General features: G+C 39.8%; 1 protein-coding gene and 1 long non-coding RNA gene across 28 annotated transcripts in view; one reads left to right on the forward strand and one right to left on the reverse strand.

The window, feature by feature from the left end:
- The window catches only part of LOC100748811 (tropomyosin Per a 7.0102), a 40,267-nt gene that overhangs the window by 1,172 nt on the left and 26,046 nt on the right, over positions 1–13,049 (forward strand). For 7 of the 26 annotated variants that reach the window (XM_012383281.3, XM_033319746.1, XM_024366286.1 and 4 more), the window contains exons 2-3: positions 3,066–3,228; positions 3,568–3,693. In XM_012383281.3, the coding sequence (XP_012238704.1) occupies positions 3,115–3,228; positions 3,568–3,693 (240 nt within the window). In that variant the 5' untranslated portion in view covers positions 3,066–3,114. Of the gene's footprint in view, positions 1–57; positions 169–1,139; positions 1,259–2,636; positions 2,656–3,065; positions 3,229–3,567; positions 3,694–4,035; positions 5,299–5,984; positions 7,384–8,156; positions 8,548–13,049 lie in introns of those variants that run through there. The other 19 variants (XM_024366281.2, XM_012383267.3, XM_012383272.3 and 16 more) reach the window with 14 other exon arrangements.
- On the reverse strand, positions 10,643–12,781 carry LOC105680500. Of its 2 annotated transcripts, XR_004461360.1 has the most exons (4): positions 12,732–12,778; positions 12,163–12,529; positions 11,612–11,726; positions 10,643–11,535 (listed from the first exon to the last, which is right to left on the reverse strand). It is a non-coding gene; the product is annotated as an uncharacterized LOC105680500 (long non-coding RNA). The 2 variants fall into 2 exon arrangements; XR_001102137.2 differs by having other exon boundaries at positions 12,163–12,781.

The raw sequence follows: 13,049 nt of genomic DNA on the forward strand, positions 1-13,049 counted from the left end.
GGTTGTGCGAGAAAAAAAGTGACGTGAGTAGAACGTGCGTGTTTCTTTCGTGCGCAGGAAAGTGAAGAGGGTCGATCGCTGTCGGAGGCAGAAATCAGTTTTCGAATAGAGGCGGATGATCTTGCAGGTCGACGACGATTTTGCCTTGAAAAGGAGTTGAACCAAGTGGTAAATGAAGCTTGGATCGCCTTATATTTGATCTACTTACGTTTTTAATCGATAGAGATTCAATTGAGTTGAGAGAGAATTGATAATTGCAACGTCTATCATGCGCAGTTCATGCGAGCGATTTTAAAAAGCAATCGGTTATTATGCAAATTTTGGCGGACGTTTCGTAACGTTCAGGCCCGCAACCCGTTGTCAATCGTGGATGCAGCCTGAGTTGGTATTTGCCAGAAAAAGTGTGACTCATAAAAAGTTTCAGGCATTCACGCGTAACCGCTGTGACAACATTGTCCCAGACTACCGATTTCTTTGCTGTGCCAGAGTAGACAAGAATTTCTAACTGCGAGATAGCAGATCGCGGTCACGATGTTGTTCCGGACGCTCGCTGATAACAAATTCTCGAAAGAACCAGTGCAAACGTTACTATACTCTGCTTTTGGTGTTCGGTGTAGGCGATCGAAGAAATTGATAGAACAACCTGTAGAAGGTTTCAGTGTCCCATTAAAAAGTGTAGACTAATTTATTCGTAATATCGCATGGAATACTCATAGTATTTGCAGTGATTTGATAATTTATTACTTCATTATCGAACTTGTATCGAATTTTAATTCAAGAAATTTATTAAACAAGGTCGAATTTCTATGTCACGATCTAGGTCGCATTCTTTTCGCACACAAATTTCTTATCTGCTCCAAAAAAGATGTAGAACGATCATCATCGTGACGTAGGTGGATTATGCAAAAATTTCCGCATCAAGTGTCAGAAATTGTTACGATAGGGGGCCTGGTAGGGAGGATAATTTTCTTTCGAGCGTAATCAGACACCGATCCGAATGTAGTAACGAAACTCGGCTGTGCGTAACCCGAAAAGGTTCGACGGCAGGCGACTAGCGATTCCACCCTCTCCTCTCGCGTGTAAAAATAACCCTCTGCTTTGATACAAGCTCCATTGCAATCCGGCAGCTGGGCTTATTTTTTATCCATCACTATTTCGACTGTGTACTCTGTGACTTTCGATAGGCTTGGGATGTGACTTCATCACAATCTATACATTAAAACCAGAAACGGAAGAAAAGATCCCCACCTTTGATTAGGTATCTTTTCCCATTGTATCTTCTTTTTCTTTTTTTCTTTTTTTTTTTAATTTTATATTTCGTCTTTGCAAAGACTTTATTATGGATATATTATGGTAAATATATGATGGTGTCAACGATTTGATTTCGAAGGTATTTAAGTTTCACAGAGTAAAGGTGAGAAGTGATAACACGAAGAAGTTCGTTTCTTCGGAGCATTGTGTCTAGAATTTCTGCTTCTTTGAACTGGTTGAAACTTCGTTTTCTTCCCTCTTCGCTTCTCCGGCATCTCTGATTACGGGCGAGCCAGGAATCGTGCTCATTCGTTCGTATAGATACCAATGATACGGATGCAGAGATTCATACACGCGTAGACTCAACGAGTACCAAGAAGTTCTTTAACCCTGCTACGATTCTCAAATCTTTTACGTTTCAATCATTTTCTCGGTTCGACCTAAAAAGAGACTCTAATGAAATTAATGTTTTAAGAAAATAATTATTACGCAATAATGTATTATACAGCAACAGCTAATCACTCGTATCGATAACAATTCCTTAATACTTTCCTCATAATTTAGAAGTTGTCAAAGCATAAAAAAATACGATTTGGTTAAAAATATTTCAAAGAACGCGGCAAGCTTGAGAAACTAAACTGAACTTTCTATAGTCTGACTCTGTCTTCTTTCTTCTCATTTCAATATCAAGTTTCACTTTAGAAGCTTAAAAGAGAAAAAAGAATTGGGAAGTAACCATCCACTGTAAACTCTTGATTAAAGTTTCGCTACTTCCTTAGAAATTAAATTCGATCTTCTATAATCTATCTCCGTGTGCTTTCTTCTCATTCCAATGCCAAATTTAGCGTTAAAAGCTTAATAAAGAAGAAACGAGCGAACAGTGACACTCACTGTTAACGTGCCAGATTAAAATTTCACTCTCGGCAAAAGAACTCGATTTTGAAAGCGAAACAGGATGGAAAAAACAGTAGAGATAGAATGATCCTGGAAGAAACAATGTCTGGAATGTTTCCACGAAGAAAATTAACCCGTTCGTGGCTCTGTCCTGCTGGCCGTATCGGTATCCTCTCGTCCTCGCGATGCATCGGTTTCGCTCGTGTAGTGAAACGAGCGCATAAAATGCGAAAGCAGCGAGCCCGCGAAGAATCCTCTCGTTTCGCCTTGGTTCGTCCTGGAGGATCGCATACCTGAATGTCTGACGTCACGAGAGAGGAAGAAAGACGGCCGGAGCAGCGAAGACGTTTGATTTTATATATACGGACACGGTACAGAGCCCGGGCCTTCTTGAGCAAGAACCTGTCTCTATAAATAGGATATCCGGTCGTTCGCTAATTATACTTCGATGCATGCTGTCCGTATAGCGAGAACTTGCACGAATTTGCGGCCGATCCGGCGATTTCTATGGTAATTACCGTCGCGTCGCGTTTTTAAGAGATAACTTTGCGCTTCAGCTTCTGAAACAAACGAGAGGGAAGAGAAAAATAAAAAAAGGATAGAAAAGAACGGTCGTCAAAAAGGTATGAGATATATAGGAGAACCTGCACGAAAAAAGAAAAAGATCAAATAATTAAGTTGCGGTTAATTGCAATCTTGATTCGTCTCACGGTCATTGAAATCTCCGGCACGATGAACGCGCGCGAACTCGATCATTCTCCTTGGGAATCGATCGAGTTATACGGACCAAGGGAGAATTAAAAAGTACAATTTGCCGATCGAAGATAAAAGCGTATGGGAAGGAATACGGTTTACGTGCTGGAGAGATCGCATATTCGAGAACGTTAAGATGATAATGGAGACGTCCGTTGCTGTTCTAGATACGTTGTCTTTTTTCTGGTAAACGAGTGAACAAACCAAACCGCCACCATGGACGCGATCAAGAAGAAGATGCAGGGAATGAAGCTGGAGAAGGACAACGCGATGGATCGCGCGTTGCTCTGTGAACAGCAAGCTCGTGATGCAAATGCGCGAGCAGAAAAGGTAAATGTTTCAAATTTTCAGCGTATTATGCGTTTCAGTTGGAGGACCTGAAATAACTGCTGACAAGCTAAGAATAAAAAGTAGTCTGATGTAATAAAAGAAATACCAAAAATGTCTATTTACCTGCTTTGCTAAAATGGGGAATAAAAATAACGATGAAATAATCACAATGTGATAAAAATGCGTTATAGGATTGGCATCTGTTCAAGAACGTTAATTATAGATCTGGAGTGTCTATACCTGTTTTCTCTGCCATAATCATATATATACACAACAAATGTGTAATTATCTGTTATTGTGTTAACTGTTTGATTTATAACATTCTTTTGTCCAACAAAGGCCGAGGAAGAGGCGCGCGCCCTGCAGAAGAAGATCCAGACCATTGAAAACGAACTCGATCAAACTCAAGAGGCTCTTATGCAGGTCAATGCTAAACTTGAGGAGAAAGACAAGGCGCTGCAGAACGTAAGTTATTCGTAATATTCCATCATCGTAGTTCTATCGTAATTTCTTATCAAATTTAAGTTTCAAACTTCATATATTTTAATCTTTCACGGACAATTTGCAGTATATTAAATTACTTCATTTAGAAAGAGAAAGTTAGATAATTGAGTACACTGATACTTGGAGAAAGAACAACAAATATCGTATAAGAAACATTTAAAAAATAAACTCAACCGGTTTTCGAATATGAAAACCCGCCAGTCTTTATCAATCACCGCGTTGTTACCGACAGAATAATGACGTTCGAGCGCCATCAGATGTCGCGGCGATCGTGCGCAGGCGTTTCACGAGAAAAGAATAGGTTCTCCGCGAACGGAGCGCACAGTCGAGCATTAGTACGCGAAGCTGCCGCTTCGTTTGTTCGGCGGTGGTCGGCAAACTTCGGTTTCGTGTCGTAGTTTATGGTAGGGGTAACCTGGATCGAGCATAGAGCAATAGACGGAGAAAGAGAGAGAGAAAGCAAGAGCAAGATAGAAATCAGACCAGGACGGTGCAGAGAGCAGAGACCAACGTGTCTCCTCTCGTGCATGCGTTCGCCTGTACGGAACGGTGGTGTGTGTGCAACATAGAGAGACAGACAGAAGGACGTATGCGTGGCGCGGTGAGAAACGTGTTACGAACAGTGACAGACAAGATGGCGGTGTGTCTTGTGCAGTAGTAGGAACAGTGGTACGTAGAGTACATTAGAAGGATAAATAGTGGAAGAAAGGGGTTAGGTGAAAGGTTTAGCAGCTGGATAGTATGGAACCAGCTCTTACGACGACCACGAGACGTCGCGGTCATCAACATCATCCGCGGTACACTACGCGTCGACGTATCGATGTCTCCAGCAGAGGACCCGCGCAGTGTGGCCCTGCTGATATCGTTAAAGATACGCCGACTGGTAACAACGAAACGCCAACGACTACAACGTCATCGAGACTCGATGAAAAAAGCACTGTCATTGGTACGGAGTGTTCGACCGCGGTGACAGTACCCACGATCGTCGGCCCGAGGTGGCTCCAAGATCCGACGGCCACTGCTGTATCCTCAAAAGACGTCAACAAGATAACGTACAAGCTCGAAGATGATGACAGAGAGGACATCCGACACAGGCTCGCGCAGTGTAGCCTGGATGTCCTCAATGAACGACGCGAACAGTTTGTTCTTGATAGAAACGAGAACGAGAGCTGTGACAGCCACGAGACGGAACAACCATCAACTGATAAGCCTCGATTAAGGCCACGTGGGAACGAGATATGCAAAAACGAGTCCGACAACGAGACGAGGAGCAAAGAAACTTCACCGGAGCCTGAGCACGCGGTCGCGAGGGCTCGCGGTGACGGGAACTCTGACGACGAGTCGACCAACGTCGAGGAGGACCCTGAACTTGCTGAGCTTGCCAAGCTTAGATGTCCTAGCGAAAGGACCGAGGTGCAAGCTGAAAGGGAAGCAAGAAGAAGAAAGAGATGCGCCGATTATCCTGGATTAGCTTTCGGATGGTCCATATTCTCCAGCGACACGATGATGAAATTCGGTCTCATAAGGAACGAATTGCAGAATATTATGGGGAACCAGCTTAAACGGGTCAGTATCGCATGATACATCACTGATGCACCCGGTACGTAGGTAAACGAGCGTGCTGCGTGAAGGTCATCATATGACATAACCTTGACGCAGTTTGACGTCACGTCGGTCAATGGGTCCTCGAGGGTCATACAGCCCTTGATAACGGAAAGAGATCATGACCAATGAAGATCTTGCTTTCTCTCTCGGACCATATCATACCACCCGTGTATATAATTCTTCATCTCTTTTGCATTTCTTTCTGTCGACTTACCCAACGTTTTCGTCGAACGAGGTAATCTTCGTAAATTCGATACCTTATATGGTTGAGAGCAGGATAAAAATACGCGCGCAGTTAGGTTAGGTGATCTAGTGGTTAACCACGGACCCCACGGTGACGTTACAGACCATTAAATCGTAGGTTGCTTGAGAAGGTTTTACAAAGGAACGTTGACGACTCTTGTTACTCTTTCTCACGTTTTAATTACACGCTCTTTTCTACCGACCATTCTGGAAAATTACCGAACCGCCACGAATACTGATTAGAGAAAGGCCGATTAATACATCGGAATTCCAGCCGTTGCCAAGTGAAAATCGAAATCACTTTGCATTATCGCGTACTAAATAAATGATATACTACTTATTGCGTTTAATAATACTTAAGAGAATCATTAGTAGCGCTTTTAGCGACAAGCGACTTCTTGCAGAACTTAACGATGCACGATCGTCCGACAAAGGATACTTATTGTATAGGGTTACTGAACGGAGACAATGGATGAAGCGTAATTCTTTCATCCAATATGATAAATGGTATTCTTATTTAGTCGACTCCAAGCGACCGTACGCCCAGGTAATTCAAATTTTTCGATTATTTATATACAATCACGTCCGATGCACATCATAATATGCGGCGTTCTTACCAATTCGTTTTTGGTTTAAGCCACACCTTTCGATTTAATATGACGCGTTCGTACAACGAGTGTAACATTGCCAAACTTGGAAGCTTATGTTCAGTTTCATGAAGAACCTAACCTAACCTGACCAAATGCAATAATATATTGTAAAATGACATTATAATTGAAGTTTCTTGACGATTTTTAAAAAATTTTAATATTTTCAATATCTTTGCGAAATAGATAAAATAATTCAACAAATGAAAGATATCTTCGTATAAATATATGCTTTTGGAACACATTTCCAAAAACAAACCCCACCCTGCACTGGTAACACGCGTTAAACATAAATAGCACTCGTCAACATTCTAAAAATACGTGGCTGTTGGTACACGGATCCAGCAGCTCTTTTATTCGGCACTCTGAGAGAGCATTGCGTAAGCATAGCGCCCGGAACACGCTCCCACAAATCCGCTTCGTTATGAGCGTTTTATAAGCCGGTGACGATATAGAGTATGTGTAACACCGTTGCAGAATATTCATAACATATTGCACCGGAATTTGAAATGCGTTCTATACTTTATTGTCGACCTTTGAAACAAAGATCTGTTTCTTTAGCCCGTTATCTTAGCCGATGTTTACACGTCACATTCTCTGCGATTTCACGGCAGATCAATGTGCTGCCATCTATACTTACATTCTTCGCATAATTCTGATGGACGAGTTTCTGGATTCTCGAACTTACATTCGAATTCAGTTGATTGTTCTTAATTCGATGTTAACCTGGGATTTGCATACCATTTGAATTTATCGTAGAATGACTGAATATTAGAGATGGAGCTGCGGTAGTTTTTCATAAATGCACAATCATATATTTCTAACGTGTTATTTATACTTTGCAGTCACTTTTTAATGTATATATAACTGTTTATTCTTTCTTCTGTAAAAAAATACTACTGACATATAAAAAGAAGAGTATTAGAGATAATACGAGTATTAACTATGCAGTTTGATGTATTCTGTAATTAATTCTTCGCGACGCAAACTAGTAATTAAATTAATATGCATAGCCAGTCAAACTAGATAAAATGTATTGAATATTTAATTAAAATTACACTACATGAATTCAAATTAAGAAATATGATGCAAATAACATTTAGTTTGATTTTTCCCGAAATTATATTCTTGAATAAAACAATTACGTCATAATTTATTTAAAATGTTCAATTAACGGTCGTAACTCTTATATAATGATATTACAATAATTCTCTTGCTCTAGAACTTCATAATAAAATATATTACTATTTCCGGTAGCGCTTAAACCATATGATACAATCCGTTATTCGATTTGTCCATAATTGTGTCTTTATTAAATCTCTCTAATGCGTACAAAATGAATAACAATTTATTACTAGGGGTCACATAACCGTTATATTACTGATCTCTATTATCATTTAAATTTCCGCGTCACTCATCCATCTCATTCTACCTACTCATCGTAAAACCGTCGATCATAGAAAACAACCAATTTTAGGAAAATTACGTCGGTACTGGAATTATCATTGGTGCATAGAATAAATGCGAAATGCCCCTCACAGCGAATGAAAAGCAGAAGAAGCGAAACAACGCAGGAATTGTTGTCGACCATCCATTCGAACGGTTGGGCGCGCTCGCGACGGGCGCGGTATTTCCGGGGCTTTGCGCGCGACGACACGTCGATTGGCGTAGCGATACTCGGCGTGCGCATCATACTGTGACACGGTCTCGAAAAGAAAAAAATAACGATTGAATCAATGAACCGACTCTTTATAAATATAGGCGTGGTCAGATAGGAAGTATTTAAACGATGAGGTCAATTGCAATTTGATCAAAGGGAAATTTTCCACAAAATATCGTAGGAGAAACGTCGTTAAGGGCAAGGGACTATTTGACGTCCGCAGAACGGTAGCGCGCATGCGCGTACTGACCGGGGGCGGCCATCTTGCTTTCCAGTCAACAGCAGCCAGTGGTCGTCAGTGTACGACAGCTCGGAGGCTACGAAACTCTCTCTCTCGCACGGGTACCGGTTGTCTATCGTACCCCGATATACTTTGTCTTCGTACGTCGTGTTCACCGGCTGTCTTAGATCCTCCATTCTTCCATTTATCGTTCGAGCATTACCTCGATCCGCGCACTAGACTCGTAATCGCGATATTTACAAGTGAGAAGACGATAACACGCGCGAATATCCAGCAGCATGTCGACGCAAGTGCAGGGCACCCTTCTCGACGTGCTCAAGAAGAAGATGAGGCAGACCAAAGAAGAAATGGAGAAGTACAAGGATGAGTGTGAAGAGTATCAGAAGCGGCTGCAAGTGGAAGTGATACGCCGCGAGGAAGTGAGTGAGAAAATTACCTCAACTTCGTATTTCGTTCGTTTTTTCTGCCTACGAATTGGCTCGATACTATGTAGGGTTCTTTGTCGAGGATATTTTTCCAGTTTCCTCTGATTCGAGTTATTCCATTCTCTGGCATAACCTGACCTATCGTACGAGGTAGCTCGTGAATCTCGTCAATCGTTTCACGATGCTCGAATAGGGATGTGAATTAAACGCACAGAAGGGAAGAATTCAGTGAGGTTTGTCAATTTCGATGTCTGATTAACAGTCATACGAAGTGCACCGATCGCAAAACCAATCGATTCATCTCGTGATCGACTCATTGTGCGGTTAATTTCATCGAGAACACGTAACGAACTGTACGGTTCACGGCGTGTCTTTACCGGAAATATGGTGCTCAACTTCACTCGGTATTCGTCTGGAAAAGTATCGATCGGTTTGCGTGAGAGAAACTTGTTATATTGAAGAAAAATGGATACATTCTATCGAATGACATCACGTTTTGAATATTTAACTTAAAAGATAGAATAGTAATCATGTTCGAAGTCGGTGGACTTTCGATGGAAATCATTTTCACCTTTGTACACGAAACGCTGGAGCCGGCGTCCGCACGGCTATAGGATCGATCGTGAGTGTCAGGCAGCCAGGCACGTCGTCGTCAGGCTGGGTTGTGCCTCTGGAGAGGGCAGCCAGGGGGATATAGAAGGGACACCGACTCGACTTGCACTCGAGACATTCTTGATACAACGAGGACCGGCTTGAAAACTTACCTCTGTCGCTACTCTTGAGCATTAATCAAACAATTCTTCGTACATTCGGAAATGTCGTTACGATAACGCCCAGAGTTAATTAACCGTGCGCATTGCGCTAAACCAATGTGTCCCTCGTATTCACGGAATGGAATCAAGGGGAATACCCGGTCGACTTCTGTGTACGATCGTACAATAATTCTCGCATGCGAAGCCTTTCGTAGTATTATCGATATGATACGATCCGATATATTTTTTCGAGGATAATTACGTTTTTTCATTATTCTGCGTCATTTATGAAAAAAATGAACATGAAGTAGATTATTTTGAAGATTATAATTTTTGATCATCTTTTTATAAATTAAGAATTTGGAATATTAGGTAGGAATTTATATCTGATGGGTTAAATATAATTGATCAAAAATATTCAGGTAAATATGTGCAGTGTCTGTAATTGTAAGCAGATTAAGAACGAATGAATATTCTAGGTGTAAGCCAGTTCATCAGCTTCGATTTCTACCACAGTCTCACTGTTTTTACCCTTTTCTTTCGCTGACGGTCTGGTAAAATACATAGCTGAACGCATAGGTGAATTTACATCTGACCTGAAGATGTTCCAGTACGTTTCAAAAAGGTATTACAAGTAATTCGAACATTCGAAATGTTAAATACACGTTTTTAATTTAAATGTAAAATTATAAATCTGCTTGTTTTACATGTATTCGATTACCATGACACTTTTAATAGACAGTTCAATGGTCCAACAGATTCCAACACAAGTATACGATATATTGAATGCGTAACTCGTTGAAGTTCCAAAGTTGAGCACCGGTGAGAGAAAAAACATTGCTTTTTTTTTACCAAGAAAACATTACTGACCATATCTACCTGCTCGGTGTTATTTACAGTAGCGATATTTAAAATCATCAGCGTTGGGAGTCGATGATTTTATTTTCCTGCGGAGACCTTTCGACCCTCTGTTGAGGAAGCCTGTCACAGACTAATATCCTGTATACAGTTCTACCATGACTAACCTCTGCAAAATTATCGATTATGAATGAAGTAATCAAGTCACAGTATTATATATGATTTTGTAGAACTATCTTTCATCCTAGAGTATGGAGAATGTCTTGAAAAATATGTAACTTAATTCCTGAAAAATTCTTCATAGAAAGAGAAGAGACTTGGAATAAATCAAAAAACTTATTAATAATTCAACTATTTGAGTAGAAAATATACTTGATATCTATAATATAAATATAAAAGTATAAAATATACTTGATATGTATAATATGTATATAACATTTACTATAGATCTATAGGGCGTCCTTTCGAAAACCTATCTTTTGTATATTTACATTCATTATACATATCATATTAATTATCTCTAACTCCATTCAGTATCTGTTGGTAGAACCTCTGCATCTTTTAATCCATCCTATTAAATAATTGCCAAAATCTATCCTGGTGAAGAAGGAACGTTTATAATCAAACTACAGATATTTATACAAATTCATATTTTTGTGAACTTTGAATATTTCCAATATTTTTGTATATTGTGTATGTACGTATATATTTTAGCATCTTTAAATTTGTCATACATTTATAAATATTCATAATCCAGCTATAAGGATTCATGTAAAGGTTAATTAGGGCGATTCTTTTGTCGATTAGAGATTAACCTTGTATAGTCTCCGAAAAATGTCAATGTACCTCCGGTGACGTTGCTCGCTTTCTGCCGCTGACGTATCGTCGTCCTAAAAGGCCAACGAATAGGAGCTCGGTGAAGCTTCACTAACAAGCTTTTGTCATTGAGCAATGAAGTGCACTGCCGTGTATGCACTTCTTTTTTCTTCTTCTTTTTCTCGTCTAATAGAACTAAATAACTAACAACGTGTGTCCCACATGTTACGAACATTTATCCAAAGCATATACTCCTAAGTTCGGTTCATTGATTTACCGGGCAGCAACGGATTTAGCTTGTACCGTGAAAGTGATATTACGTACGAGCCGTACGCCAGCACGTGGCGTCTCTTTTATTGAGTTTATATAATCATGCCTCGATTGTCCTCATCCTGGGGGCAGACTTATTAATAAACAAATAAACATCGTCATAGCGCTTCGTTCGTGTTACGTTCCGTTTTTATTGGTTTAGCATATTGGTAATTGATCGATCGATACATTTTGACTTGCTTCGCGGAGGAACGTTTTCAGGATGGATAGTAGTCGTTCTACGTTTCTGAAATAATTCGAAGGATTAGGAAACGCTGAAAGCTTTTCGAGAGAAAAGAAGACTTTGTGGAGTAATCGGATACCGTTGCTTTGGATGAAATTCTCTTGTAGCGTTCCTATCGTATATAGGTTGGTATGTCGTAGTGTTGGTATATCGTAGGGCTGGTATGATTCTACACTTCAAATCAGGTTTTTAAACTAGAAAAGTATGTATTTAATACCAGCATTCTCATCGCCTACCTACTATGTCTATTTAAATACATAAATTACATATTATACGTAATGAAAATTATGTTTCTATTTCAGAAGCACTTCTTAATAATTTAACAAAAAAGTATCATCAAAATATTACAGGATTAAGTAATATTACACATACGCTATAATCCATATTCTATGATATAAACAAATATTCCTTATTGAAATTATTTACTGTACCATATCATTACAGTATCATTTTCCTAGTCCCCCAACAAAATAAATTTGTCCTGAAATTTTCTGTAATACATTGCTGGTACAATTAAACTACAGGACTGATGCGTGCAACATATAAACACAGTAGTACAATCGCGTCGAATTAACAGAACGTAGTGGAGGCAACGGAGGGTGATCGTTGCCGGAAGTTTGGCACACTTACCGTCATTACCGCGGATATGATCGGCAAGACCTGTTCGGTTGCGCCAGTGTGCGTGGGCGTGTCGGTTTCCTCCGACACAGATCGTCCGTGCACGACCTGATAGACGTGATCGATGATCGATACTGAGAATACATGGGACCGGAAATGGCACTCGCGTTACTTTAAATATTATACACTATGACGAATTATCCGGTCGACAATTTAACCCGCCACATCGTCTGGATACGAATTATGACATTGTACGCGTTATGAGCATGCATAGGCGTAGCCTCTGGTTTCTTTGAGTGAATCATTTTAAGTAGAAAGAACGGCCAATGAAATTCTTAGTAATATAGTTTTATAATTCTCAAACTGTTAATGGGACGTTCTGAAAATTCAACGGGTGTGTTGTAAAACATATTAAATATGAATTGACTGAATAATGTAGCAAGTTGGAATAAACAGGAAGTAGAATAGAATTTTATTTATTGGAAGAAAAGGAAATTAGATTTTAATTCAAACGAAACTTTCACTAAAGACGTGCTAATTCCATTCGCTTAATCGAATGTGAACTTCTTTTATTTGAGTACCTACATCGTTATCATTTGAATGATACGTTCCTCGCATTACATGAATTCTAGTTATACAGGGTGGTTGGTAATTGGTGGTACAAGCGTAAAATGGGTAATTCTACGCGAAAAAGGAAGTCGAAAATATAGAATAAAAATTTTTCGTTCGAGGCTTTGTTTTCGAAAAAATCGACTTTGAATTTTCGCTCGGTACGCGTCCACTTTATCGCGTGTCGTTATAACGGATCTCACTGTAGATCGTTGTCTCGATGGAAAAATTAAAAAAAATTTTTATTCTATATTTTCGGCTTCTTTTTTCGCGTAAAACCCCCCCCTTTT

Source organism: Bombus impatiens, unplaced genomic scaffold (assembly GCF_000188095.3).
Source record: "Bombus impatiens unplaced genomic scaffold, BIMP_2.2 scf_0208, whole genome shotgun sequence".
NCBI lineage: Eukaryota > Metazoa > Arthropoda > Insecta > Hymenoptera > Apidae > Bombus > Bombus impatiens.